The 24651-nt window shown below is 56.0% G+C and overlaps 1 protein-coding gene across 7 annotated transcripts; it reads left to right on the top strand.

Annotated features, from left to right (window-relative positions):
* The first annotated feature begins 11818 nt into the window (after positions 1–11818).
* DENND6B (DENN domain containing 6B) lies at positions 11819–22060 on the top strand. 7 transcript variants are annotated; one of them, XM_039236876.1, is made up of 21 exons: positions 11819–12059; positions 14724–14908; positions 16516–16554; positions 16629–16671; positions 17168–17280; positions 17722–17764; positions 18348–18453; positions 18573–18652; positions 18739–18801; positions 18997–19052; positions 19535–19657; positions 19749–19844; positions 19944–20038; positions 20198–20263; positions 20572–20636; positions 20716–20805; positions 20874–20927; positions 21251–21330; positions 21431–21533; positions 21633–21710; positions 21792–22060. In XM_039236876.1, exons 1-21 carry the CDS (start codon positions 11898–11900, stop codon positions 21912–21914), a joined length of 1863 nt encoding a protein of 620 aa, XP_039092807.1. In that variant the 5' UTR covers positions 11819–11897; the 3' UTR covers positions 21915–22060. The 7 variants fall into 7 exon arrangements, with proteins under 7 accessions (XP_039092807.1, XP_039092793.1, XP_039092800.1 ...); XM_039236862.1 differs by having other exon boundaries at positions 21221–21330; positions 21792–22059; XM_039236869.1 differs by having other exon boundaries at positions 11820–12059; positions 21221–21330; positions 21636–21710; positions 21792–22059.
* The last annotated feature ends 2591 nt before the right edge of the window (positions 22061–24651 follow it).

Here is a 24651-nt window from a genome sequence, read left to right as displayed (position 1 = left end):
ACGGCCCCAGGCCCTTCCTCTGGTTACTGCTGTGCTTCCTAACTTCCCTCCTGGATCTTACTCCTCTGGCCCCTTCTCAGTGAGGGCCTCCCGGACCTCTCGATTTCACATCTGAAGCCTGCAGGGCACACTTCAAAGCCTCTCACCTCGCTTGTTTTTTTTCCGCCTTGTATCAGTGGTCACAGTCCAATAAAGGGAAGGAAACCACACAATGACTTCAACAGAGAAAGTTTGGCATAAAAATTATTGATAGCAGGGGATTAATCAGGAAGGAGTAAAGAGAACGAAAGGACATAACTTGAAGGGGAGGACCCCTCCAGAAGGTGGAAAGTCCTTCTGTGTTGGTGCAGTATGTGGCTGGAGCCGGCTGGGTCACAGGACGTTCCCTGGGTTGCCCAGGGATAAAGGCGATATGAGCAGAGGCTGCTGGACGGGAACACACTCCTCTGACGGTACAGGCCAGCAGGCCAGCGAGGCCTGGGAACCGTCCCGCTGAGGTGTCTGTGAGACCCCCTGAGGACCTGCCCCCAGGGCTGCTGCGGGATCTCTGCGGGAAGCCCTTGGCAGAGAAAGCCACTCCAGGTCTCCCACGGCGGCTGCAAGGCGGGAGCAGAAGAATGGGCACCTAAGCCAGGAAGTCCTTTCCTCCGACAGTAACTCCCCAACGCCAACACTCTCTCAGGCAAGACTTAACATCTTGCCAAATGCAAAAGAGAAACGCTGATAGGACCCAGCCACATTATTGCGGAGCAGGTAAGGAGATGTGAATTTGGAGCTGAAGCGCTCATGGAAAACAGGCAGAGTCCGACCCTCTGGATGGCCAGTTTCTGTTTGCATCCTTTCAAACATATTTGAGCTTCCACTCAACAACAAAGCAGTGCCATATTCTCACCTGACAAGATACATCCGTCCTTATCGCAAGTGAAGAAGGAGCGTTGCAAACCAGGCATCTGTTCCCAACCATCGCCGTATCTACGATTGGCTACATTCATTACTCCTCAAATTGAGCCATCGCCCCCTTGAGGATTCTCTCATGCTCTTCCATTAAAGCTAAATAATAAAGGTAATCTCTGACAACCTGTATATATTTTTTTTTAATGGAAAGGGGAAAGAAGAAAACGGTTAGTATACGCAAATAAACACTGTAACAGTCACAGAGAAAATACGTAAAGTCTGTAGCTGCTCACAAGACGTGGCTGACATGTCTGCTGTTCAGTACACTGCTCTCCTAAACTGCGTCACGGAGCATACACCACAGCTACCACAGAGCCAAGCCCAAGTCAGTATTTCTGACACGGAAGGATCAACTAAAATACATTCTGTTGGGGCGCCTGGGGGGCTCAGTCGGTTAAGTGTCCGACTTTGGCTCAGGTCATGATCTCACGGTTCGTGAGTTCGAGCCCCGCGTCGGGCTCAGTGCTGACAGCCAGCTCAGAGCCTGTTTCAGATTCTGTGTCTCCCTCTCTCTCTGACCCTCCCCTGCTCACGCTGTCTCTCTCTCTCTCTCTCAGAAGTAAATAAAACATTTAAAAATTTTTAATAAAAATAAATAAAATACATTCTATCACTAAGAACACCAAATGCAAAATTATTCATCAATAAGTTGGAGAAGGTAAAACGGATGTAAAATGAGTGCTCTCTAGGGACACCTAGCTGGCCCCTTCAGGAGAATATAGGAGTCTTGATTTCAGGTTTGTGAGTTCAAGCCCCACGTTCAGTGTAGAGATGACTTAAAAATAAAATCTTGGGGCGCCTGAGGGGCTCAGTTGGTTGAGTGTCTGACTCTTGATTTTGACTCAGGTCATGATCTCAGGGTGGTGGGATCAGGCCCCAAATCAGGCTCTGTGCTGTCAGCTGCTTGGGTTTCTCTCTCTCTCTCTGCCCCTCCCCAACTTGCTCTCGTGCTCCCTCTCTCAAAACAAATAAATTTTTTTTTAATCCATTGCTGACAGATCTGCCTTATCAGAAATACTAAAGGAAGTTCTTCAAACTGAAGGGAAATGACAAAAGATGATCACTCAAATCAACAGGAATGAATGAAGAATCAAATTCAGCAGTATGTAAAAAGTATTACCTACCAAGGTCAATGGGGCTTATCTCTTTGTAACGCAAAGTTGGATTAGCACCAAACCTCAATACAACACACTATTGAGAGAATAGAGGATGAAAACCACAGGATTGTCACAATAGCTGCAGAAAAAGCATTGAACTAAAGTTAATACCAGTCATAATAAATACTCTGAACCAACTAGGAATAGATAGGAAATTCCTCAAGATCATCATATATATTGGGAAAAATCTATATGTAGCATCAAGCTTATGGTGAAAGATTTAATGTTTTTCCACTGAGACTGAAAATGAGGCAAGATTGCTTTTACCACTACAATTCTACCTTGTAGAAGGCGTGTTAGGAACTTGGAAGGTACCGCTCATCCCAACAGGTCAAAACCTGAACAGAATGAAAAAAACAGCTCTTCCTGGATCTCTGAGAGAAGGGGACACAGCCAACCCCTGCTGCGAAGCTGAGAGAGACAGACAGGTAACTACCAGCCATTATGGCTCCCAGCGCGCAGACTCACAGATGGGGGCAGGAGCTGCCGCGGGAGCTGTGGCTGATGGACTGCGGGGGCTCAGAGGCCACAACTCAGAGGGAAGAGCCTCGGGAGATCCAGCCACCAGGGTCCCCCAACAGAGTGGGGTCGCTCCCCAGGACCCCGGCCAGGTTCAGCTTCCCACAGCAAATACCTGGAGCCCCTCCTGCTTCCTGCAGCGGAGGGAAAAGAGCCCTTTGCTCCTTCTCTCACCAAGGCCTGCGCTCAAGGAAAATTGCTTAACCAGAGCCTCGCTTTCCTCAGGGAAGGGAAATGCCCGACTCCGGCCCCTCCGGACACCCGTCCCGGCTCCGAGGAGAGGGAGGCAAGCAAAACCCTGGGGAGCACGAGTGCCCCCCCCCCACGCCCCCCGCCGCGGACGAAAAGCCGACTTCACCCGGGACAGCACGTCCGGCTGTCAGAAGAACTCCAAGGCACATTACACGATTCAAAGGCAAGAAACACGCCTGGGAGAGAGAACCAGACGTGGCGGCACCTTGGAACGACCAGAGGAGCCGAGAAACGCTGCGGTCGATTCACTGAGGCTGACGGATAAAGCAGACGGCGGGCGGGAGCGGACGCGCCACGCGGGCGGAGCAGCTGGGGTCCTGAGGCCGAGCGGCGGAAGACGCTAGAGCAGACACGCGGCGGCAGGGAGACCCCTCCGGGGCCGAGCGAAGATCTCCAGGCTGCAGGCTGCGCCGCAAGAATCCCTGAAAACTGAAAAACAGAGAAAGACTAAAACACAACACAAAACGACAAACGCGAGGACCACAGGACGGCCACGAAGGTCTAACATGCAGTGACGGGGGCGCCTGCCGGGGGAGGGGGGGGGCTGCCGGGCAGAAGAAATTCCTGAAGTGGTGACAGAATGTCCCCAACTTAACACTGGACCATGGAGCCAGAAAGCAAAAAAACAACCTACACCTTTAAATTTCCTTCCCAAATTATAGAAAATCACACATTCGTTTGAAACCCTGAAGAAGCAGAGTGGGGGAGCTATAAAGAAGTATACAGAAAGATAAGAACCATATCTGGCTTTTCAGAAAACATGCAAGCACAAANACACAAAACGACAAACGCGAGGACCACAGGACGGCCACGAAGGTCTAACATGCAGTGACGGGGGCGCCTGCCGGGGGAGGGGGGGGGCTGCCGGGCCGAAGAAATTCCTGAAGCGGTTCTACGTTGTACTAAAGGTTCTAGCTAGTGAAATAAGGCAAGAAAAAAGTTAAACGTATACAGATTACAAAGGAAGAAGCAAAATCATCTTTATTCACAGAAGGTATCATTATCTATTCAAAAATCATAGAGAAGGACACCTGGGTGGCTCAGTTGGTTAAGCATCCGGCTTTGACTCAGATCGTGATCTCGCGGTTCACAAGTTCGAGCCCCGCGTCGGGCGCCGTGCTGACAGCTCACAGCCTGGAGCTGCTTCGGATTCTGTGTCTCCCTCTCTCTCCGCCCCTCCCCCACTCGTGCTGTCTCTCTCTCTCTCTCTCTCTCTCAAAAATAAAGATTAAAATAAATTAAAAAGTAAATAAATAAAATAAAAATCATAAAGAGGGAGCAGCTGGGTGGCTCAGTCAGTTAAGTGTCCAACTTTGGCTCAGATTGTGATCTCATGGTTTGTGGGTTTGAGCCCTGCATCAGGCTCTGCTCTGTCAGCATGGAGCCCCCCTGAGATTCTTTCTCTCTTCCTTTCTCTCTGCCCTTCCCCACTTGTGCATGCACACGTGCTCTCTCATACTCTGTCTCAAAATGAATAAATAAACTTTTTAAAAAAACATAGGGAGGAGCGCCTGGGAGGCTCAGTCAGTTAAGCACCCAACTCTTGATTTCAGCTCAGGTCATGATCTCACAGTATTTGGGATCAAGTCCCACCTTGGGATCAGTGCTGACAACTCAGAGCCTGCTTAGGATTCTCTCTCCCTCTCTCTCTCTGCCCTTCCCCACTTTCACACTCTCTTCTTCTCTCTCTCACTCTTTCAGAATAGATAAAAAAAAAAAACCTTTTAAAAATTAAAATCATGAGGAATCTACCAAAAAAAAAACCCTACGAGAAATAATAAACTAGTTTAACAAGGTCAGAAGATATAATATCAATGTATAAATAGCAGTTTTATTTCTATATACTAGCAACAAGCAATCTGAAATTTTTTAAAGAAAAAACTCCGTTCACAGGAGAAGTGGTTGGGGAACGGGTGAAATAGGTGATGGGGAGTAAGAATGAACTTACCATGATGAGCACTGAGTAATGTATAGAATTGTTCAATCATTATGTCGTACACCTGAGACTAATATAATACTGCATGTTAAATTACTTGAAGAAAAGAAAACATTCCAGTCACAATTGTATCCAAATGAATAAAATACTTAGGAACAAATCTAACAAAACAAGTGTGTACAGAAAAGAGCTGATGCAGCAGGCTAACTTCTTACCCTTAGAAAAATCCTGCTTACTAACTTAACCCTTTGCTGGCATCTGGGAACCTGGATTTCAGGAGGGCTCCCTTCACTCCAAGCGGTCAGAGGGGCTCATTATGCTTCACTGTCAAGACAATATGATTTATGCTAACACCCATTTTCCTTCTGGGTGTCTGGAATTTGGGCAGGCACCGGACACTGACCCGCCCTGTAGTGGCTTGAATGGTGCCTCTCTCCCTAAAGATATTTCCACCCCAAACCTGTCAATGTGACCTGTGAAAATAGGGTCTTTACAGATGTAATGAAGTTAAGAATCTTTTTTTTTTTTTTTTTAAGAATCTTGAGATAGATCATCTTTGCTTCAAGATGGGGGGGGGGAGGATCCTAAATCAAATGACAAGTGTTCTTCTCAGGAAAAGAGAGAAGACACAGAGGAGAAAGTCACATAAAGACAGAGAATAGGATGATACATCTACAAGCCAATCACAATTGCAGGCAGCAATCGGAAGTTAGAAGACAGGCTTAGAACACATTGTTTCTCATAGCCTCCGGAAGAAACCGAAGGTGCTGACACCTTGATCTCTGACTTCGCCTCCCAACCTGTAAGACAATAAATTTCTGTTGTTTCAAGCCAGTTAGTTTGTATCATATTGTTACAGCAGCCGTAGAGAAGAAATATAAACTCCAGATAGGAGGACCAAAGTGTCTAATGAACCTCCCTGGTTGGCAACACTTCACATGCTTGTCCCCACTCATTGAGACCATTAAACGCCTCCTGTGTGACTCCACTGAGAAAGGACCCCTGAAGCTGAAGGCTGGTCTCCCCCAGACTTTTCCTCAGAGGGCTTTTCCCTTTGCTGATTTTATTTTGTATCCTTTACTACAATAATGGTACAATGTACTAACATAGAAAGACTGTGTGCTAAATCCTATGAGCCCTCTTAGCAAACTGTCAAACCTGGGCGTGGCTTTGCAATTCCCAAACAATAAAAACATTGCTAAGGCGGCACCTGGGTGGCTCCATCAGTTAAGTATCTGGCTCTCGATTTCAGCTCAGGTCATGATCTAACGGTTCATAGGTTCAAGCCTTACTTTGGGCTCCATGCTGACTGTCTGAAGCCTCCTTGGGATTCTCTCTCTCTCTCTCTCTCTCTCTCTTTCTCTCTCTGCCCCCCCACTCTATTTCAAAGTAAATAAATAACCTTAAAAAAAAAAAACAAATTGCTAAGACAAGTTATAGAAGGGCCTAAATAAATGGAGTGACATGTCCTGGTTAGAAGACTGACATTATTAACAGGCCAGTTCTCCCCAAACTGATCAATAGATTCAGTGCAATTCCTGGGAAAATTTCAGCAGGTGGGTTTTTATGTTTTTTTGTTTCTTTTTCTTTTTTTGTAGAAATTGACAAGCTAATACTAAAATTTATATAGAAATACGAAGCATCAAGATAACCAAAACAATTTTGAAAAAGAACAAAGTTGAACAACTTACACCACTATATTTAACTGTAAAGCTAAAATAATCAAGAAAGTATAGAATTGGCATAAGGATAGGCATAAAGATTAATGGAACAGAATAGAGAGTCAAAAAATAAACTCTCACAAATATGATGAATTAATAGTTCGTTAAGTCAATTCAACAGGGAAACAATATCTTTTTAACAAATGACCATGGAAACATTGGTTATAATAACCACCTCCCTAAAAAAAAAGAGGGGCTCCTGGGTGGCTCAGTTTATTGAGTGTCCCACTTCAGCTCAGGTCATGATCTCACGGTTCATGGGTTCGAGCCCCGTGTCAGGCTCTGTGCTGACAGCTCAGAGCCTGGAACTTGTTTTTAGATTCTGTGTCTCCCTCTCTCTCTGACCCGCCCCTGCTCATGCTGTCTCTATCTGTCTCTGAAAAATAAATATTTAAAAAATGTTAAAGAAAAGATTTCTTAGCTGTCACACCAAAAACATGACATGGAAAAGAAAAGAACTGATGAGTTAGACTTTATCAAAATTAAAAATCTTTCCTCTTCAAATGATGTACTAAGAAAAATAAAAAACAAGCTTCAATAATTTCAAGCCATATATCTCATAAAAATTTGATACCAGAACATATATATTTTTTAAAGTTTACTTATTTATATTTTTAGCAATCTCTACACCCAACGTGGGACTTGAACTCACAACCCTGAGGTCAAGAGTCACATGCTCTTCTGACTGAGCCAGCAGGCACCCTTCAGAATATACATTTTTAAAAACTCCTGGGGCGCCTGGGTGGCTTAGTCGGTTAAGCGTCCGACTTTCGCTTAGGTCATGATCTCGCGGTTCGTGGGTTCGAGCCCCGCATCGGGCTCAGTGCTGACAGCCAGCTCAGAGCCTGTTTCAGATTCTGTGTCTCCCTCTCTCTCTGACCCTCCCCTGCTCACGCTGTCTCTCTGTCTCTCTCTCCTAGAAAAAAAAAAAACATTAAAAATTTAAAAAAAAAATTCTTACAACCCTGTGATAAGAAGACAACCCAATTCAAAAATGGGCATAAGATTCAGGTATGCCTGGGTGGCTCAGTCGGTTGAGTGTTGTATAGTCACTTGGGAAAGCAGTTTGACAGTTTCTTACAAAGTTAAACATAACCATACAGCCCAAGATTTTCCCTTCTAGGCATTTACCTAGGAGGTGTATCCACACAAAGATTTTTACACAAATGCACATAGCAGCATTACTTATAATGGGCAAAAAATGGGAAATAATCCAAATGTCCATCAATTGCTGAGTGGACTGAAAGATGTCACATATCCGGACAATGGGATACTGTTCTCAATAAGGACCAAACCACTGATGCAGGAAACAGCAGGGATAAATGTCAAAAATGTTAAGTGCAAGAAACCAGACAGAAAAGACCATGTATTGTATGTATTCATTTGTTATTGCTGCTGTAACAAATTGCTACAGACTTAGTGGCTTAAAACCACATGTATTTACTCCCCGACAGTTCTGACAGTCAGAAACATAAAATGAGTCTTATGAGGCTGAAACCAGGTGTCAGGACTACTCTGTTCCTTCTGGAGGCACTAGGGGAGAATCTGTTCCCTTGCCTATTTCAGCTTCTAGAAGCTGCCTACATTCCTTGGCTCATAGTCTCTTCCTCTATCCTGTGTGTGTGTGTGTGTGTGTGTGTGTGTGTGTGTGTTTATTGATTTACTTTTGAAAGAAAGATAGAGCACGTGAGAGGGAGACAGAGAATCCAAAGCAGGCCCCCAGCTGTCAGTGCAGAGCCCAATGAGTGGCTCGAACTCATGACCCATGAGATCATAACCTGAGCTGAAGTCAGATGCTTAACTGAGCCACCCAGGTGCCGCTACCTTCTGCTTCTTCTTATTTTATTTTTTTAATGTTTATTTTTGAGAGAGAGAGATAGACAGAGTGCGAGTGGGAGAGGGGTAGAGAGAGAGGAAGACACAGAATTCGAAGCAGGCTCCAGGTTCTGAGCTGTTAGCACAAAGCCCAACACGGGCCTCAAACCATAAACTGCAAGATCATGACCTGAGCCAAAGTTGGATGCTTAACTGATCGAGCCCCCCAGGCGCCCCTCAAGATCTTTAATTTAACACACTTGGAGAGTTGCTTCTACCTAATGTAAGGTAAAATATGCACAGGTTCCAAGGGTTAGAATGTGAACATCTTTTTTTTTTTTAATTTTTTTATTTTTTTAAAAAATATTTTTATTTATTTCTAGGAGAGAGAGAGACAGCGTGAGCAGGGGAGGGTCAGAGAGAGAGGGAGTCACAGACTGAAACAGGCTCCAGGCTCTGAGCTGGCAGTCAGCACAGAGCCCGACGCGGGGCTCGAACCCACGAACCGCGAGATCATGACCTAAGGGAAAGTCGGACGCTTAACCGACTAAGCCACACAGGCGCCCCTTTTTTTAAAATTTTTTAATGTTCATTTATTTCTGAGACAGACAGACAGACAGACACACACACACACACACACACACGTGCAAGCAGGGGAGGGGCAGAGAGAGAGACACAGAATCCAAAGCAGGCTCCAGACTCTGAGCTGTCAGCACAGAGCCCAACACGGGGCTCGAACTCACAAACTGAGAGATCATGACCTGGGCTGAAGTCAGATGCTTAATGGACTGAGCCAGGGGCTCCTGAACATCTTTAAGGGTAATTATTCAGCCTGCTACGTAGTACGTTGCATTTATTTAGAAATTTTGAGAAAAGGTGAAACTGCAGAGAAAAAAATGCAGATCAGTAGGTGCCTGGACCTCTGCACCTCAAGTGTGAGTGGGATAGGCTGTGAACAGCACAAAGGAACCTTTTGAAGTACTATATTTCATTGATTTTTAAAACACACATCTTTGAGGGCACCTGAGTGGCTCAGTTGTTGAGCACCTGACTTCAGCTCAGGTCATGATCTTGCAGCTGGTGGGTTCGAGCCCCGCGTCGGGCTCACTGCTTCCAGGGCAGAGCCTGCTTTGGAGCCTCTGTCCCTTTCTCTCTGCCCCTCGCCTGCCTGCATTCTCTCTCTCTCGAAAATAAACATTTTTAAAAATGCACTGGGTGGGACAGTTGGTTGAGCTTCTGACTTGATTTTGGCTCAGTTCACGATCCCAGCATTCTGGGATCAAGCCTCACATCTGGGGTTGCACTGAGCATGAAGCCTGATTGAGATTCTCTCTTGCTCCCTCTGCCCCTTTCTCCCTCACTCTTTTTCTCTCTAAAAATTAAAAACAAAAAGGTAAATATCTTTGATTATTGCTATGACTCAGCAATTCAGTTCCTAGGCATTCAGCCAGGAGAAATGAAAATGTACTTCCACAAAGAATCTTGTACAGGGATCTTCACGGCAGTTCATTTATCACAACCAAACACTGGAAAGAGGCTGGCCGTCCATCAGCAGTAATGAATAAAACTGTGGCCCATTCACAAAGTGGAAGCACACACAGCAGTAAGAAGGGGTGAGGTCATGAAATATACCACAAAACTGATGAATCTCAAAAACATAGTGAGTGAAGGAAGCTGGACTCACAAAACTTCATACGACTCCATTTTTACAAAGTTCTAGAACAGAGTCATTCATGAATCAGAATAGTGGAGTGTGGCTGTTCAGAGTGACTGGAAAGAGGCATGTGGGAACTGAGGTGATGGTAATGTGCCTTCCGTATCTTACTAATTCTTTAGGTTACTGGTTTTGTCCATCTAAGATTCATGCATTTCATTATATATAAATTTTACCCCCCAAAAAAGAAAAAACACTAAACTAAAAAGTACTAGTTAATAATACAGATACTGAAGTATTTAGGGGTGAGAGTATTGGCGTATACAGCTGTCTTTTAAATGTAAAAATAAGATGGATTGATAGATGGGGACAGAAAAGGACAAATGTAGATATAGGATAAAACAGATATAAGAAAATATTAACTATTGATGTAGATTCTGGGTAGTAGGTAAAGGGATGGTCATTGTAAATTTCATCTATCTTTTATGTATTTTTGAATATTTCATAATAGAATGTTTGAGAACATTTGATTGCACATCACTGTGTAAACGGTAGCAGTTTATCTTAGTGATTTATAAAATAGTAGCATCTTAAACTCAAGGACGCATGATCATTGTAAAGGATAATTTTGTGGCTCATCAATATCCCTGGCCTTCATTTCCCCTGCAGTTATGTTGTGTCCATGCGACTAACTTTGGTCCTGCGACTGTCAATAAAGTGATGCACACGTCACTTGTTGACCAAGGCGGTTAACAACCAGTGGGCCTCATCAGTCTCGTTTCTGCTGCCGCTGACCTCAGAGGCATGTATTCTGGGGGGTTAGTGAAGGAGCCCCCCGACTCTCCCACCAGTCCAGGCATGCTTGAAAAAGCCACTGGGGACTTGGAGGTTGTTACTCCAGCGCAGGCGAGCTTAGCCTTACGTTGGAGCGGGGTTTTCCTACAACTCGGATATACAAGGTCTGTCTTATCAGTTGTCTTTGCTCCGAACTCGCCCTTGGGCAGCAGGATCCTGGTGGGGACTCTGCGGCCTCATTTCTGGGGACCACATTTTTTCAGGCAAGGCTCTGCCAGCAGGGGGCGCTAGAGGGACAAGGGAGGCCCCGAGGGCGAGACGGCTTGCCGGCTCAACCTCGCTTCCCGCCCGGGCAGCACATGAACCGGCGCAGGTGGCTCGAATTAGATTCGTTACAGGCCTGGGTGAGCGTGCAAGGCAGCCCACGGGGGTCACTAAACTATCTGGGAGGGCCGGACCCGGGAGGCGATGGAGCCGCGCGGGGACGCAGCCTGCACGCAGAGAACAGCGACGCCCCAGTGTCCGGACGTAAAGCCAGGACGTGACGCCTCTGCAGGACCCCACACCTCGGGGCGACCCCAGGGAGAAGAGAGAGACCCGGAATCGTTAGAGAATGTTCCAACGAGGCTGCAATTCGTGTCCGACGCGTGGTGGCAAGTCCGCAACTACGCTGTTTGGTCGTGAACGGCGGCCGCGCAGGCCCCCGTCACCCCTAACCCACACCTCCCTCCGGCTCCCGCCGCGTCCAGGCGGCGCTCCCAGCGGCCCCGGCCCCGGCCCCAGCCTGGGCTGACGGCCCCGGGTCTCTCCCGGCTCCACCGCCCTCCCCGGAAGTTCCTCCTCTCGGTTTGGGCCGCTCTGGCCCGCGCGGGCCCTTCTTGCTGGTGGCTCGGCGCCTCTTCAGCCGCACGACGCTCCTCCGGCCGCCAGGGGCGCGGAGGCCGCGGCAGGGCCCCTCTGGTCCGCGGCGGCCGCTCGACTGCTCCGCGGCGCGGTCCCTTCCGGCGCCCTGGCCGCCACCTTCGGGCCGTTCCCCCGGCAACGCCTCCGAGCCGTTCCCCCGGCAACGCTCGGCGGGCCGGGTCCCGGCCGCCATGGACTCGCTGTCGGGCGCGGAGCCTCGCCGGGCTCACGGCCGCCTGGGCGCGGCGTCCCCCGGCTCGCAGGCTGCGGCGGCGCCCTGGGCGCGCTTCTCGGCCTGGCTGGAGTGCGTGTGCGTGGTCACCTTCGACCTGGAGCTGGGCCAGGCGCTGGAGGTGAGCGGCGCGGGGGGCCGGGCGGCGGGGCGGGCCCCCCTCTGGCGCCGTTGGCCGACTGCGGCCAGGCCATCGCCCCCAGGCGGCCTGAGCGCTGTCCCCGCGAGAGGTACCGTCGGGCCCACCCTCCAGGTGGCCCCTTCCTCCTCCGAAGCCCTGTCCTGCCCCTCCTGGAAGGTGCCCTCCCCACCAGGCAAAAGCAAAAAAAAAAAAAAAGGCAAATTGCCACGACCTCCCAGTGCGGTGCAGGAGAGAGGGGCCCTGCACTTGGCGAAACCAAGGGTCTTTTCCACAAAAATCTGTCCCGTCTTCCCCATTCTGCCACCAGCACTGACACCTTCCCTCCTCAGTTGTTGCAGCCAGAATGCCAGAGGTCAAAAGGAATTTGAGATCAGTTGCCTCTGTTGCTGTCACTCTCTCCTTTTTTTTTTTTTTTTAATGGCTTATTTATTTCTGAGAGAGAGAGAGGCAGTGTGAGCAGGGGAGGGGCAGAGAGAGAGGGAGACACAGAATCTGAAACAGGCTCCAGGCTCCAAGCTGTCAGCACAGAGCCCGACGTGAACCCATGAACCGTGAGGTCATGACCTGAGTCGAAGTCTGACGCTTAACCGACTGAGCCACCCAGTCGCCCCCCCACTGTCACCCCTCCTAACTGTCCCTCAAAGTCCAGCCTTTGTGGCTTCTCCTGCTTGAAAACCTTCCACACCTCCTTGTTCGCCAGCCTCCCCCAACTCACTGGGCCTGGGGCGTCCCCACTGCCTGCAAGAAGTCATGTCCCCTCCCCCCACCTTGGACAGCTTCTCTTCCTCCACCTATAGATGAAAATGTGGTCGCCTGGGGGGGGGGGACTTCTGCCGGCCTGTCACAATGGTCGTTTCTCCAGCCGTGACACAGACCAGGGAGCTGAGCAGTGCAGGGCCGTCACCAGGTTGTCAGAGAGCCTGACAGGTAGTTGCCAAGATGAGGCTCCGCAGCCATCCTCGGGGAAGCTGGCGAAGGCACGATTTCTCAGGCTTTGCTGAATTCCTAGAGGCTGCGAGAAACAGAAAGGCCTGCCCTTGCTGTGGACTTTCTGGACCCCAGCACTGTGCCCAGGTCTCTGTGGAGACCTCATCCCCACCAAGCAGGCGTTGCTGCAATAGCCCCATCTGACTGAGCGGCCTGAGCACAGAGAGGTGAGGTGATCTGCCCAATGTTACAGAGCCCACACTCATGCTGTTGCCCAAATTGTTCCCCATAAAATCACAAGAGAAGGCATTCTTACGTACGTTTTTCTAGAGCTTAACCATTCTGAAAACTAATTCTAAGGAAGTACCATCAAAGGCTCTCTGTGCTTGGGCTTCCGAGCCTTTGGTGAGGCCACACAGCTCTGGGAGGGCATGTTGGGGACCCAGAGCCCCTCGAAATCATCAAGTGTCTGCAGGAATCGGACCGTGACTATCAGTGCAGCCACACAGTCCTCCTCAGGTCTGCCTCTTGATCAGGGGTCATTTCAGCTGAACCTTCCGGCTTTTGAGGACATCTTAGCTGCCTGAGCACCGCAGGCACCCCGGCCCTGTGCTTGGTGCTGGGATACGGACGGAATAGGCAGAGGGCGTCTTCCAGGAGCCCCGGGCCCGCAGACACCACATGGACAAGTGCAGCTCAGAGGAAGGCGTAGGGCATGGCGGAATCTTGGAGGGTGAGGAGGAGGCAGCCAGGCGGGGGAGAAGGGGCTGTTTCAGGTAAACCCTCCCTCAAATAAACCAGCAACAACAAAGGCAAGGAGGTGCCCGTTCATTCATCCAGTAACCCGAGCACTGAGCGGCTGCTGCCAGCCAGGCCCTGCAGCCCCAGGCTGTTCGTGGGGATGCGGAGTTAAGTGAGAAGACAAGGCCCTGCCTCCCAGGAGTTCCCTTTCTGTGCTAGAGACATAGGCAGTACGTGCACGGGACCCCTGCGGACACAGGGTATGGGGAGGGGGTTCCAGGCAGATCAGTGCACTGAAGCCTGTGGGGAGGGGGAGTCCGACTCTAGAGGAAGACAGGCAGGGCCGGGGGGGGTGGGGGGGGGGAGAACATGCAGGTCAGCCGGGGGCCTGGCTCTGCCCGGGAAGCCCGACTTCAGCTGGAGGCCCAGGGCCCCTCTCCACTGTGGTGTTCACGTCCTCCCTGGACAGAGCTCCTGCACAGTCTCGGGACCCTTTCTAGTCTGAAAAGTCATCGAGGACCCCAAAAGACACACTTGTCAGTGGTTATTTGTTTTTTTAATATTTTTATTTATTTCTAGGAGAGAGACAGAGACAGTGTGAGCAGGGGAGGGTCAGAGAGAGAGGGAGTCGCAGACTGAAACAGGCTCCAGGCTTGAGCTGGCAGTCAGCACAGAGCCCGACGCGGGGCTCGAACCCACAAACCGCGAGATCATGACCCAAGTGAAAGTCGGACGCTCAACCGACTAAGCCACCCAGGCGCCCCAGTCAGTGGTTACACCAGAAATTAAAACTGAGAAAATTTTAAAATACTTATTAAGTTATTGTTGAAACACACACACACACACACACACCAGTAAATACTGTACGTGCTGATATAAATATTTTCATGAAAACAGCCATATTTTCCAAAACAAAATTTAGTGAAAAGAGTGGCATCATTGACGCTTCAACAAACCTTTTTAACACCTGATCAGAGAGAAGGCAGCTGGCTTCCCACATCGTTTCTGCTGCGCACCCATGACAGTCCGTGTTGCAGCCTCTGGAAGCTTCGGTGCACAAGCGCGAGGGTGTCCTGGGGCCCCTGGGCCACACTTAGAGACACTTCAGCACACGTGTCTTCCTCGGGGAAGAGGGTGCCCCGGGAGCAGCAGCCGTGCCAGTTGGTCCAGGCAGAGGACAAGGCCCTCGTCGTGGGCCTGCGGGGGTGGGGCCACAGGCAGCGACTCCCCCTCTCTGCCCTTCCCTGAGGGTCGCTCCGTTTCTTCCCCCATCCGGGCGTGGCTCTGTTCGGCCTTCCCTCTGGTCTCTACTCCCGGGAGAGACTGCCCAGGCCGTTAACGTGGGCTCCTGCCCAGTTTCCCAGTGGGCTCCGTGGCCGCGGGAGCGGAGGCCGAGGTGGCCCGCCTCCGTGCTGCAGGACTCCTGATTCGGACGCCTGGCTTCGGCGCGGAGGGCCCGCTGCCCCGGCTGCCGGGCACCTGCCTTTCCTTGGCCTCTTTGCACACATGAGGGCGTGGCCTGAGTGGTCACAGGGCCCCTGCCCCTCTTGGAGGTGTCTCGAGGTTCCTCTGCGGGCCCAGTCCCGTAGACAAAACGCCCTTCCTTCCTCCTCAGCTGACACGCCCTCGCAGTTTCCACACCACCTGCCTGCTCTGTTATCCCTCAAGGACGTGTTTTCGCACAACGTCATAAACACGGTGTCTGCTGAGGATATAGTCCCTGCCAGGCCAGCAGGCCGGGGTATCTGGGACGTGGTCCCTGTCCTCAGGCCCCTGGGTATGCAGCTGAGGAGACGGAACAGGAGCACAGCAGCAGGCCTGAGCATAAGAGGACAGGAAACTACATCTTTCCAACAGTGCAGACCCCAGACCATGGCACCTTACTCTGGGGGTTCAGGGAACACCCCAGGAGAAGTCTCACTTCAGCTAAAACCCAACTCCTCAGCGTTAGAGTTTGGGGGACAGAGCGAGGGGCCCCAGCACGCAGGCCCTTGGCTCCCGGCCCGCTGTAGACTCGCTGCCCTGCTGCTCCCCGAGAGCACAGGCCAGGGCAGCAGCTCAGCCCGCCGTGCAGCAGCTCCCCAGAAGCACCCTTGAGGCCCACTGCAGGCGAGGGCTATGGGGCTCCCTGCCAGGTTGGTGCCCTACAACGAAGCCCATTCTGGCTACGGGCCTGTGCATGGAGCTGCTGAGCCTGAGAGCCAGGCCTCAGCCCGCGGGACCCAGGGTGTTCTCCTGGGGCTCTGGCTCCAGGTGGGGCACAGGCCGGAAGCTCCTGGACCCCAGAACGGCAGAGGCTGGGGTGAAAGCCCTCAGTACTGTGACAGGCAGGGATGCCACTGTCTCGGATGACATCTGAATCAAGACCAGGAGATGAGGCTGACCAGGCCCCGTCTGGAGGAGCAAGTCTGGGGTGCCGCCCAGGACTCAGGCTGGGTAGAGGGGTTCAGGAGGTGGAGAGTAGGGGGGGGCAGGGGCCAGCAAGCAGGGCCCTGTGGTCACACTCCAGAGGAAAGAGGGGTCAGACCTTGGAGAGGGTGGAGGCAGGGAGGCCAACCACAGTCTGGGTGAGGGGTGTGAGCAGGGAGTTGGGGGGCTTGCCCAGGTGTGGTAGCCAAGACAAGGGAGGGACAGCGTGGTCTTGTGCCGAGAAGTGCCTGGAGGGAGCCCGGGGAAGAGGAGCAGGGGCCAGGGAGGCTCTCCTGCAGACCAGCGTCGCACCTGCTTGCCCGGCTGCTCATGTTACCGGGTGCTTGTGTCCCCGCAGCTGGTGTACCCCAGTGACTTCCGGCTCACGGACAAGGAGGTGGGTCCCGGCCCCCTTGGGAGCAGACATGGCTCTGAGCTGAGCCGGCCCTCACCGGGTTTCCTGTGTTTCAGAAGAACAGCATCTGCTACCTATCTTTTCCCGACTCCCACTCGGGTAGGCAGCCCCAGGTGGGATGTTGGCTCTGGGCTGGGGGTAGCAGGAAGAAGTGGGAGATGACTAGGGCCCCCGTGGGGCAGAACCGCTGCCTGCCGGTGCCGGTCCCGCTCCCCGCTGCCTCGGTGGTGCTCACGTTCCCCTGGTCTTCGTGGAAAGAAGGGTCTCTGGGCAGAGGGGTGGGCAGGGGCTGGTCCCCTTCGCTCCAGCACAGTGGCCACCAGGACCTGGACCCTGGCCTTTGCTCTCGTCCAGGCAGGCCTGTTTTTCTGTCCCAGACAAGCTGCCTGGGCCCCACACCAGGGTGTCCCAGTGTCCCACCCGTGCCGGTCGACAGCGTGGATGCTGTGGGCCTTCCCTGCTGCTTCTGTGCGCCGTGTTTATGGCGAAACTCCCAGGGGTTTCACACGTGTAGGACACGGGGCTCCGGGCCGGCTGGGCTGCCGTCTCGCTTCCAGCCCTGACGCGGCCTGGGGGGGGCTGCCTCCCTTCCCAGGCTGCCTCGGAGACACTCAGTTCAGCTTCCGCATCCGGCAGTGTGGAGGGCACCGGAGCCCCTGGCACGCGGAGGACTGGCGCTACAACAGCGGGGCTCCCGTGTCCTTGCAAGTGAGTGTGGCCGCCTCTCCCCAGAGGCCAGGGCGGGGCTCTGTGCGGCAGCACGGGCGCTGGCCAGACCCGCGCCAGCCAGCCCTCCGCACCGGCAGGTCCGGCACCGCCAGGCTCCGCCAGAGCTGTGTCATCGTCCTGGCCTCTGCTGGGGGCGGGCTCGCTCTTCCGGGACTCTGCGGGGTCCCTGGAGCTTTTCGGTGCGTTGTGTGTGCGGCAAGGCCTAGCCCAGGGAGCGGAGGCCAGCGGAAGCCTTCCTGCCCGCAGCGTCTGCAGAGAGGCTCCCTGAAGAGATGTCGCCCGCCTCTGGGCCCAGGACCCGCTGGCCGCCGCCCTGGCAGGGGTAGGGTGGGCGGGAGGGAGCGTGGGCAGTGGGCTCAGCCTGGCTGACTGCTCCTTCCAGAGGGAGCCGGCACACTACTTTGGCTACGTGTACTTCAGGCAGGTGAAGGACAGCTCCGTGAAGAGGGGCTACTTCCAGAAGGTGAGCCACCTGGCTGCGTGGGGGCGGGGTTCTGTCAGGCAGGGCTGGTGGCCATCAGGACAGATGGACCGAGGGGCTGGGGGTCCTGACCTTGCCGCAGGAGAGCTCGCTGCCCTGGGCCACGCAGGCCTCCCCACCTGGGCAGCAGGTGAGGGGTGGGGGATGGGTGCCCCTGTACCCAGCACTGTTGGTGGCCTTCTGGGGACTGGGCCCTGCTGCTTGCTCCTTGCTGCCGACTGGGGAGGGGCCCTCGTTATGCTTTCAAAATTAGGACAACTTCCATCTTGAACTCAGGCACCGTAAGCAAAAGCTGCTTGCCTCCTGGGAAGATCTCCCCAGAAATCCTGACCAAGTGCATTTCCCTTTGAAGGCCCGGGGTCTAGCCCCACTCTGCTTCCACCTGAGGTTTCCCTGTCCCGTCAGAGGCAGGCTTTGGGTTTCATCCTTCTAAAGAGCCTGGGGTCCGAGTTGGGCCATTCCTGGGGACAGGTGCCCTGTGGGGTCTGTGGGATGTGCCAGGCCTCAGGGTCCCCGCAGACCCCTGAGCGGCTGGGACCCCCCTCACTGGCCTGCGCCCCTGCAGGCTCTGGTGCTGGTGTCCCGCCTGCCCTTCGTGCGGCTCTTCCAGGCTCTGCTGGGCCTCGTGGCCCCTGAGTACTTCGACAGGCTGGCACCGTGCCTGGAAGCGGGTGAGTGGCTGGCAGGCCCTGCCAGAGTGCCTTCGTCATCCCAGCCTCAGCCCCCAGTGGCTGCAGCAGGCACCTGCTGCTTGGGGCGGGCTCCTGACGCTGGCCACCTGTGTCTCCAGTGTGCAGCGAGATTGACCAGTGGCCAGCGCCCACGCCCGGGCAGACCCTGAACCTGCCTGTGATGGGAGTCGTCCTCCAGGTGAGGGCTGGCTGGCTGCGCTGGGGAGGCCGCGGGTTCGTGGAGACACCCACTCCCATCTGGCACCTGTTCCCTTTGTGTCCCAGGTTCGCATCCCATCTAGGGTGGACAAGCCGGAACACAGTCCTCCGAGGCAGTGCAGCCATGAGGTGGGGGCCCAGGGCCCCACACCTGCTCAGGCCTCCCCAACCCCCCTTGTTAGGGGCCCTGTGGGGGTGGGGGTGGGGAGGTGTGCAGGGCAGGGACCACGGCCCCCAGGGCCCTCCTGGGGTGAGGGGTGCTGCTCGGGGCTTTTGGGATGCCGGTCTCGCCCCCAGCCTCACCCCGCCCGCCCTTCCGCTCAGAGTCTGCTGCCCGCCCCAGTGGTCCTTGCCAGTGTTCACGAACTGGACCTGTTCAGGTGAGCCCTGCAGGCTGCTGCCCGCTGCCTGAATACAGGGAGAAGGGGCCCTGAGGTATCAGGCCCTTCCTATCAGGAAGGAACCCTTGGCCAGTTCTATGAGGGAGAATTACACACAAGAGGAGTCCAGGGTCCCTGTGCCTCCACCTAAAGGAAGTGGGCACAGTGGGCAGGAAGGTTCCAGAAGTCAGGTGCAGGGCGGGGGCAGCTGCCTGAGGCTGCTCCTCTCCAGGCAGGTCTGCGAGGGAGCCAGGCTTTAGAGACGGAGCTGCCCTGCACGAGAGGAGCCCGGCTGCGGGCTTGTGCTGAGAGTGGGGTGCAGGGCTCGGCAGGCCTGCCGGCAGAGTGTGGGGGGCCCTAGACACCGCTCCATCTCCGCCGTCCTCACTGCCTTCCCTCCAGGGCAGTGCCGGGTGTTGGGGGGTGCTCAGGGCTGCAGGCTGCACCCCCGCTCCATCCCCTGACGCCCCCGCCTCGCATAGGTGCTTCCAGCCGGTGCTGACCCACGTGCAGACTCTGTGGGAGCTCATGCTCCTGGGGGAGCCCCTGCTGGTGCTGGCACCCTCGCCCGCCGTGGCCTCCGACATGGTGCTGGCCTTGATCAGGTAGGCCGGGTGGCACAGGGAGGGGCGCGCGGGCACAGGGCCGGCCCTGCCGTGCTTACTGTCCCTGCGGGCCCCCCCCCCCCGCCCCCAGCTGCCTGCAGCCGCTCAGGTTCTGCTGTGACTACCGCCCCTACTTCACCATCCACGACAGCGAGTTCAAGGAGTTCACCACGCGCACGCAGGCCCCGTGAGTGCCCCGTCCGTGCCCTGTCCCCTGGCTCCCTGTGCTCCACCTCCCTGGGCCTGCCTCTGCCTCTTCTCTCTCTCTCTTCTCTCCTGCCTCTAGACCAAACGTGGTCCTGGGAGTCACAAACCCTTTCTTTATCAAAACACTCCAGCACTGGCCCCACATCCTCCGTGTTGGGGAGCCCAAGATGTCAGGTGAGGCTGGCCTGTCCTCTGCCCAGGGGACCTGGGGAGGTTCGGTGAGGGGCTCAGAGGCCCACCCAGAAAGGAGCCTCCAGGGCCCTGAGGCTGTGGGCGGCAGAGCTGAGGCCCCGAGGCCCTGAGGCCCAGCCACTGGCTGTGTTTGTTTCCTAGGGGATCTTCCTAAGCAGGTCAAGCTGAAAAAGCCCTCTAGGCTGAAGACCCTTGACACCAAGCCAGGTGTGTGCCCTTGGCTGGAGCCTGCCTCTCCTCCAGAACCCAGGCGGTGGGCTCTGAGCTCTCAGGGAGACTGCTCTGCTTCACTGGGTTGGAGACCAGTGTAGATATGCAGGCGCAGTCAAAGGGAACGGAGCCTGTCTGAGGGGGGCCCTTCCGGTGGAGGCCAGCTCTGCCCTCCGAGGGGGTGGGGCTGGGGGAGCCAGCTCTGCCCTCCCGAGGGGGTGGGGCTGGGGGGGGCAGCTCTGCCCTCCCGAGGGGGTGGGGCTGGGGGGCCCTTGGGGACAGGGCCAGTTCTGCCCTCCTGCCAGGCCTGTACACCGCGTACTCCGCCCACCTCCACCGGGACAAGGCGCTGCTCAAGCGACTGCTCAAGGTACAGGCTGGGGGCGGCTCGGGGCTGGGGAAGTGTGGAGGGCTGCATTGGAGCAGAGCCCACGCCTCCCCCCGCTTAGGGCCTGCAGAAGAAGAGGCCGTGGGACACACAGACAGCACTGCTGAGGCGGCACCTCCTGGAGCTGACGCACAGCTTCGTCATCCCCCTGGTGAGGCCCCCGGGCAGGAGCGGGAGGGGCGGAGGCCGTGGCCCCGGGCTCACTCCTGTCCTCCCCAGGAGCACTACATGGCCAGCCTCATGCCCCTGAAGAAGAGCATCATGCCTTGGAAGGTGTGGGTCCAGGTGGCATCTGGGGAGGGCCTGGGAGGGAGGGAAGGGAGGAGGTCATGGGTATGTCCCCACACATGCCACACATCCCTCAGAGGACGGACAAACGGCCACACACAAGTGGCTGTAGGCCCTCCGCTCTGGGAAGGGCCGTGCTAGGGTCTGTCCCGGGAGGGGTGGGGGCTGGGGGTCCTCACGTGGCTGAGGAGTATGGCAGGGAAGGGTCCTGGCCGGCCGAGGTGCGGGGCCTGTGAGGCTGTGTCCCTCAGCTCCCCGGCTCACCAGGCCCTTCTCAGACTCCTCCCCAGATCCGCCCCTTCCGCCAGGAGGACTTCCTGCGGAGCTTGGAGCATGCAGGGCCCCAGCTCACCTGCATCCTCAAGGGCGACTGGCTGGGCCTCTACAGGTGGGTGGATGGCAGGCGGGGTCCGCAGGCTCCTGCAGTGATTGGTGCAGGCTGCCCTTGCACAGCCAGCCCCACAGCGGCGGCATCTTGCCACCCACAGGCGGTTTTTCAAGTCCCCCCACTTTGATGGCTGGTACCGGCAGCGGCACAAAGAGATGGCCCATAAGCTGGAGGCCTTGCACCTTGAGGCTATCTGTGAGGCGGTAAGGGGGGCGGCTGGAGCTGGGGCAGGAAGTGCCCGGGTGTGCAGCCCCAGGGCAGGGGCAGGGTCCTGGTGACAGATGGCTCCCTCCTGTCCCCAGCAGAACATTGAGACCTGGATGAAGGACAAGTCTGAGGTGGAGGTCGTGGACCTGGTCCTGAAACTTCGGGAGAAGCTGGTGAGCTGCCTCCTGAGCCTGTCCAGCCTCCGCCGGCCGGACGTGGAGGTCACCTGCCCCTGACCACTGCTGTCCCTGCAGGCGCAGGCGCAAGGCCACCAGCTCCCGGTGAAGGAGGCGACGCTTCAGCGGGCACAGCTGTACATCGAGACAGCCATCGGCTCTTTGCCCAAAGACCTGCAGGCTGTCCTCTGCCCGCCCTAGGGTAGAGTCAAGGGGCAAGGTCCGGGGATCTGGTCTGGCCAAGCTTCCTGGTGCTCAGTGAGAGGTGGTCCCGACCAAGCTGATGCTCCCTGCGGCTGCTCCCCAGCCCTGCCCCCCCCTGCCCCCCCCCACCCCCCCCCATCGGCACCACTGTTGCTCCAGCAGTAAAGGTGGCATTTGGAACCACAGCCTGGTCCCTGACTGTTGGCGGATCTTGCGCTGGCGGGAGCCTCGCCTCCCCCTGGGTCCCACCTGCCCTCTGCAGGGTCCGAGGGCTGGGAGGCGGAGCTGGCTGGGAGCCCTCGCTGCTCTGGGCATGTGGCCACCCGTCCCCTGTGGTGCCCACCTGCCCAAGCCCTGCAGGCCCTGTCCTCCAGCCCCACCAGGCTGCCCGGCCAGGGACGGAAGGAGGCAGCTGCCAGGCAGACCCCTCTTCTCACGCAGCCACTCACCCGTCCTGTAGGGGAGGGGTGACCTCGCTGTGGTCATTGGCTTGGGGTGGGCAAAGGCCCGTTTGCAGGGGTGGAGCTCTGCCTTGTAGTTTGCTGGGAGGCTGGGAGGGTCTGGGGCACTGTCTTGGGTACCACCCTTGGAACACCTGACCGGGCACCCTCTCTGTTTGCTCTGCCCAGTGCTGCTTCCTGGCTGACAGGCCCTCGAGCTGCCTTCCCTGTGCCCAGCCACCCCCCCGCCCCCCAGTGCAGCCTGGGGCTCCTGGGCTCCAGCCTTACCAGGTGTGCTTGGCCAGAGCCCTCCACGGCTGCTGCAGCCTCGGGCACCAGGCTCCTTGGCAAGGGGCAAAAGGGCCTCAGAGGTGTGACACAGTGGAGTGCCGGGCCCGGCGGTGCCCAGCACTGGCCGGTACCCGTGCTGCCTTGGCTTAGCACGGGTGACAGCACTGTCAGCCAGCGGGGGGGTGGGCATGAGGTGTGGACCGAGCGCCCTGGGCCTGCAGGTAAGTCTCTCGAGCTCCCGGCCTCAGCCGAGAGGTGAGGAGGTGTGGGTGCCTGACTGGGCTCGGCCCCCTCCCTGAGCTGGGTCCCGGCAGAGTGGGTGGGCACCGGCTCCGGGGCTGCTTCCCCTTCTGGGTGCCTGTAGATGGAGTACTCACTGACCACTGCACTCCTTCTGTGCTGGGCTTGGCACCAGATGACCGTGGCCACTGGTCTCAGACATGCTGGTGTCCACTTGTGCAGCCCTGACTGGCCTAGGACAGCGTGTCACTGCCGCCATTCTGCGGGCAGCTGAGCCCAGTCGGGTGCAGGGTCGAGCACGGCTGTGAATGAAGTGGATCAGAATAGAGCCGGGCAGAGGCAAGGTCCACTTCTGCAGCAGGGCCAGGCTGGAGCTCTGGGGGTCAGAGGCCCTACACTGGCCCCAAGTGCCACTCTGGCCAGCCCGCCCTGGCTGTCGGCACGGAGGGGAAGCCTCCTCATCCGGGATACGGTGTTCAGGGGGGTCTGCAAAGACACCAGCGCCTTTGTGCCTGGCTCTCTAGTGTGCCAGCCAGGGGCAGGGCCGGGCCTGAGCCCCTGAGGGCCATGGCTTCAAGGTGTGTGGGTGGCTTGGGAAGTTGACCTGGGCCCCTCTCTCAGTTGTGACCGCAAGTGGGAGGGGTGTGTTCCAAACATCACTCTAGCTTGTGCTTGCCGTGCTGTGGGCTGGGGAAGCACAGGCTGCAGGGAAGAGGCTGTGAGGGGCCTTCTCAAAGCCTCCAGGGACCTCCCGGATGGCCCAACCGGGTGCTCCCGGTTCCCTGAGCGCCCCCGTGTGGTGGAGGCCCCGTGGCCATCCCTCAGCAGTTCATCCGAAGGACCACGGTGGGCAGGGGCTCCGGGGAGGGACTCCCGGAAGGCTGGGCAGCGCAGCCCGGGGTGGAGAGCCCGAGGCTGAAGCGTGGAGGTGTGAGGCCGCACCTCTCCCGGAGCCACGACCGCCCGGGGTCCCTCCTCCTCGTAGCCTGGCCTCTGGGCACAGTGTAGCCTTGGTGGGGGGTGTCTGTGGGGCTGGGCATTAAGTACTGCAGTTCCACCCTCTCCCCCAGAAGCTCCCGTGTTCCCTCCCAGGGTCAGTGAGCTCCGGTGTGGCTGGAGCAGGCCGGGGGGGGGGGGGGCGCCAGGTGGATGGGGAGAGGCGAACGGTCCCCGTTGGGGCCCTGTGGGCGGGAGGGCCCGGAGAAGCCGCGGCCCTTGGTCCAGGAGGGTGTTGGTTTGTCCCTGAGGGCTCTCAGGTTGGAGGGGCTGTGCGTGGTGGCCGTGGGGACGCCAGTCAGCCGCACCAGGGACAGGAAAGACGTCTTCACCCCAGAACTTCCTGTGCTTTACTTAGAGATTCCCCTTTAGTCTGGAATGGTGGACCTCCCACATTTTTGGTATTAAAATGTGCTGTGACCATGCTTGTGTTTTGACTTCCTTTTTTGATAAAAAGCTGGCATCCTTGTCAGACCCTATAATTTTAAGTTCCTCTGCAGTAGGGATCGGGTAAGCCAGGGAACGAATGTGGTTCAGGCTAAAGGAGAGGTTCGCCCCGGCTGGTCGGGGGCGGAGGGCGGCCCGATGCTGGAAGAACGGGACGTTCTCCTGTGCTCCTAACGGCTTCGTCTGGTTGGGGGAGTTCTGGACCACTGGGGGCAGGTCTTGGGGTGGGGGGAGCTGAGGGGGCGTGGAGAGCCGGAGGAAGTGCAGGGGTGTGGGGTGCTGGTGCTCGGCCGGCCTGCTTCAGAGCCGGCCGCGAGGGG

The sequence above is a fragment of the Hyaena hyaena genome, unplaced genomic scaffold (genome assembly GCF_003009895.1).
Source record: "Hyaena hyaena isolate Hyena2069 unplaced genomic scaffold, ASM300989v1 scaffold_4, whole genome shotgun sequence".
NCBI lineage: Eukaryota > Metazoa > Chordata > Mammalia > Carnivora > Hyaenidae > Hyaena > Hyaena hyaena.
The sequence above is the reverse complement of the archived record's forward strand: the minus strand, read 5'-3'. Positions and strand labels throughout refer to the sequence as shown.

Excerpts from the sequence above, each read along its gene's own strand:
- DENND6B (XM_039236862.1), top strand. The coding sequence starts at position 11,898 with ATGGACTCGCTGTCGGGCGCGGAGCCTCGCCGGGCTCACGGCCGCCTG. Across the intron at positions 17,765-18,347 it reads AGAGGGGCTACTTCCAGAAG|GCTCTGGTGCTGGTGTCCCG; the intron begins GTGAGCCACCTG and ends GCGCCCCTGCAG. Across the intron at positions 20,637-20,715 it reads TGCTCAAGCGACTGCTCAAG|GGCCTGCAGAAGAAGAGGCC; the intron begins GTACAGGCTGGG and ends CCCCCCGCTTAG.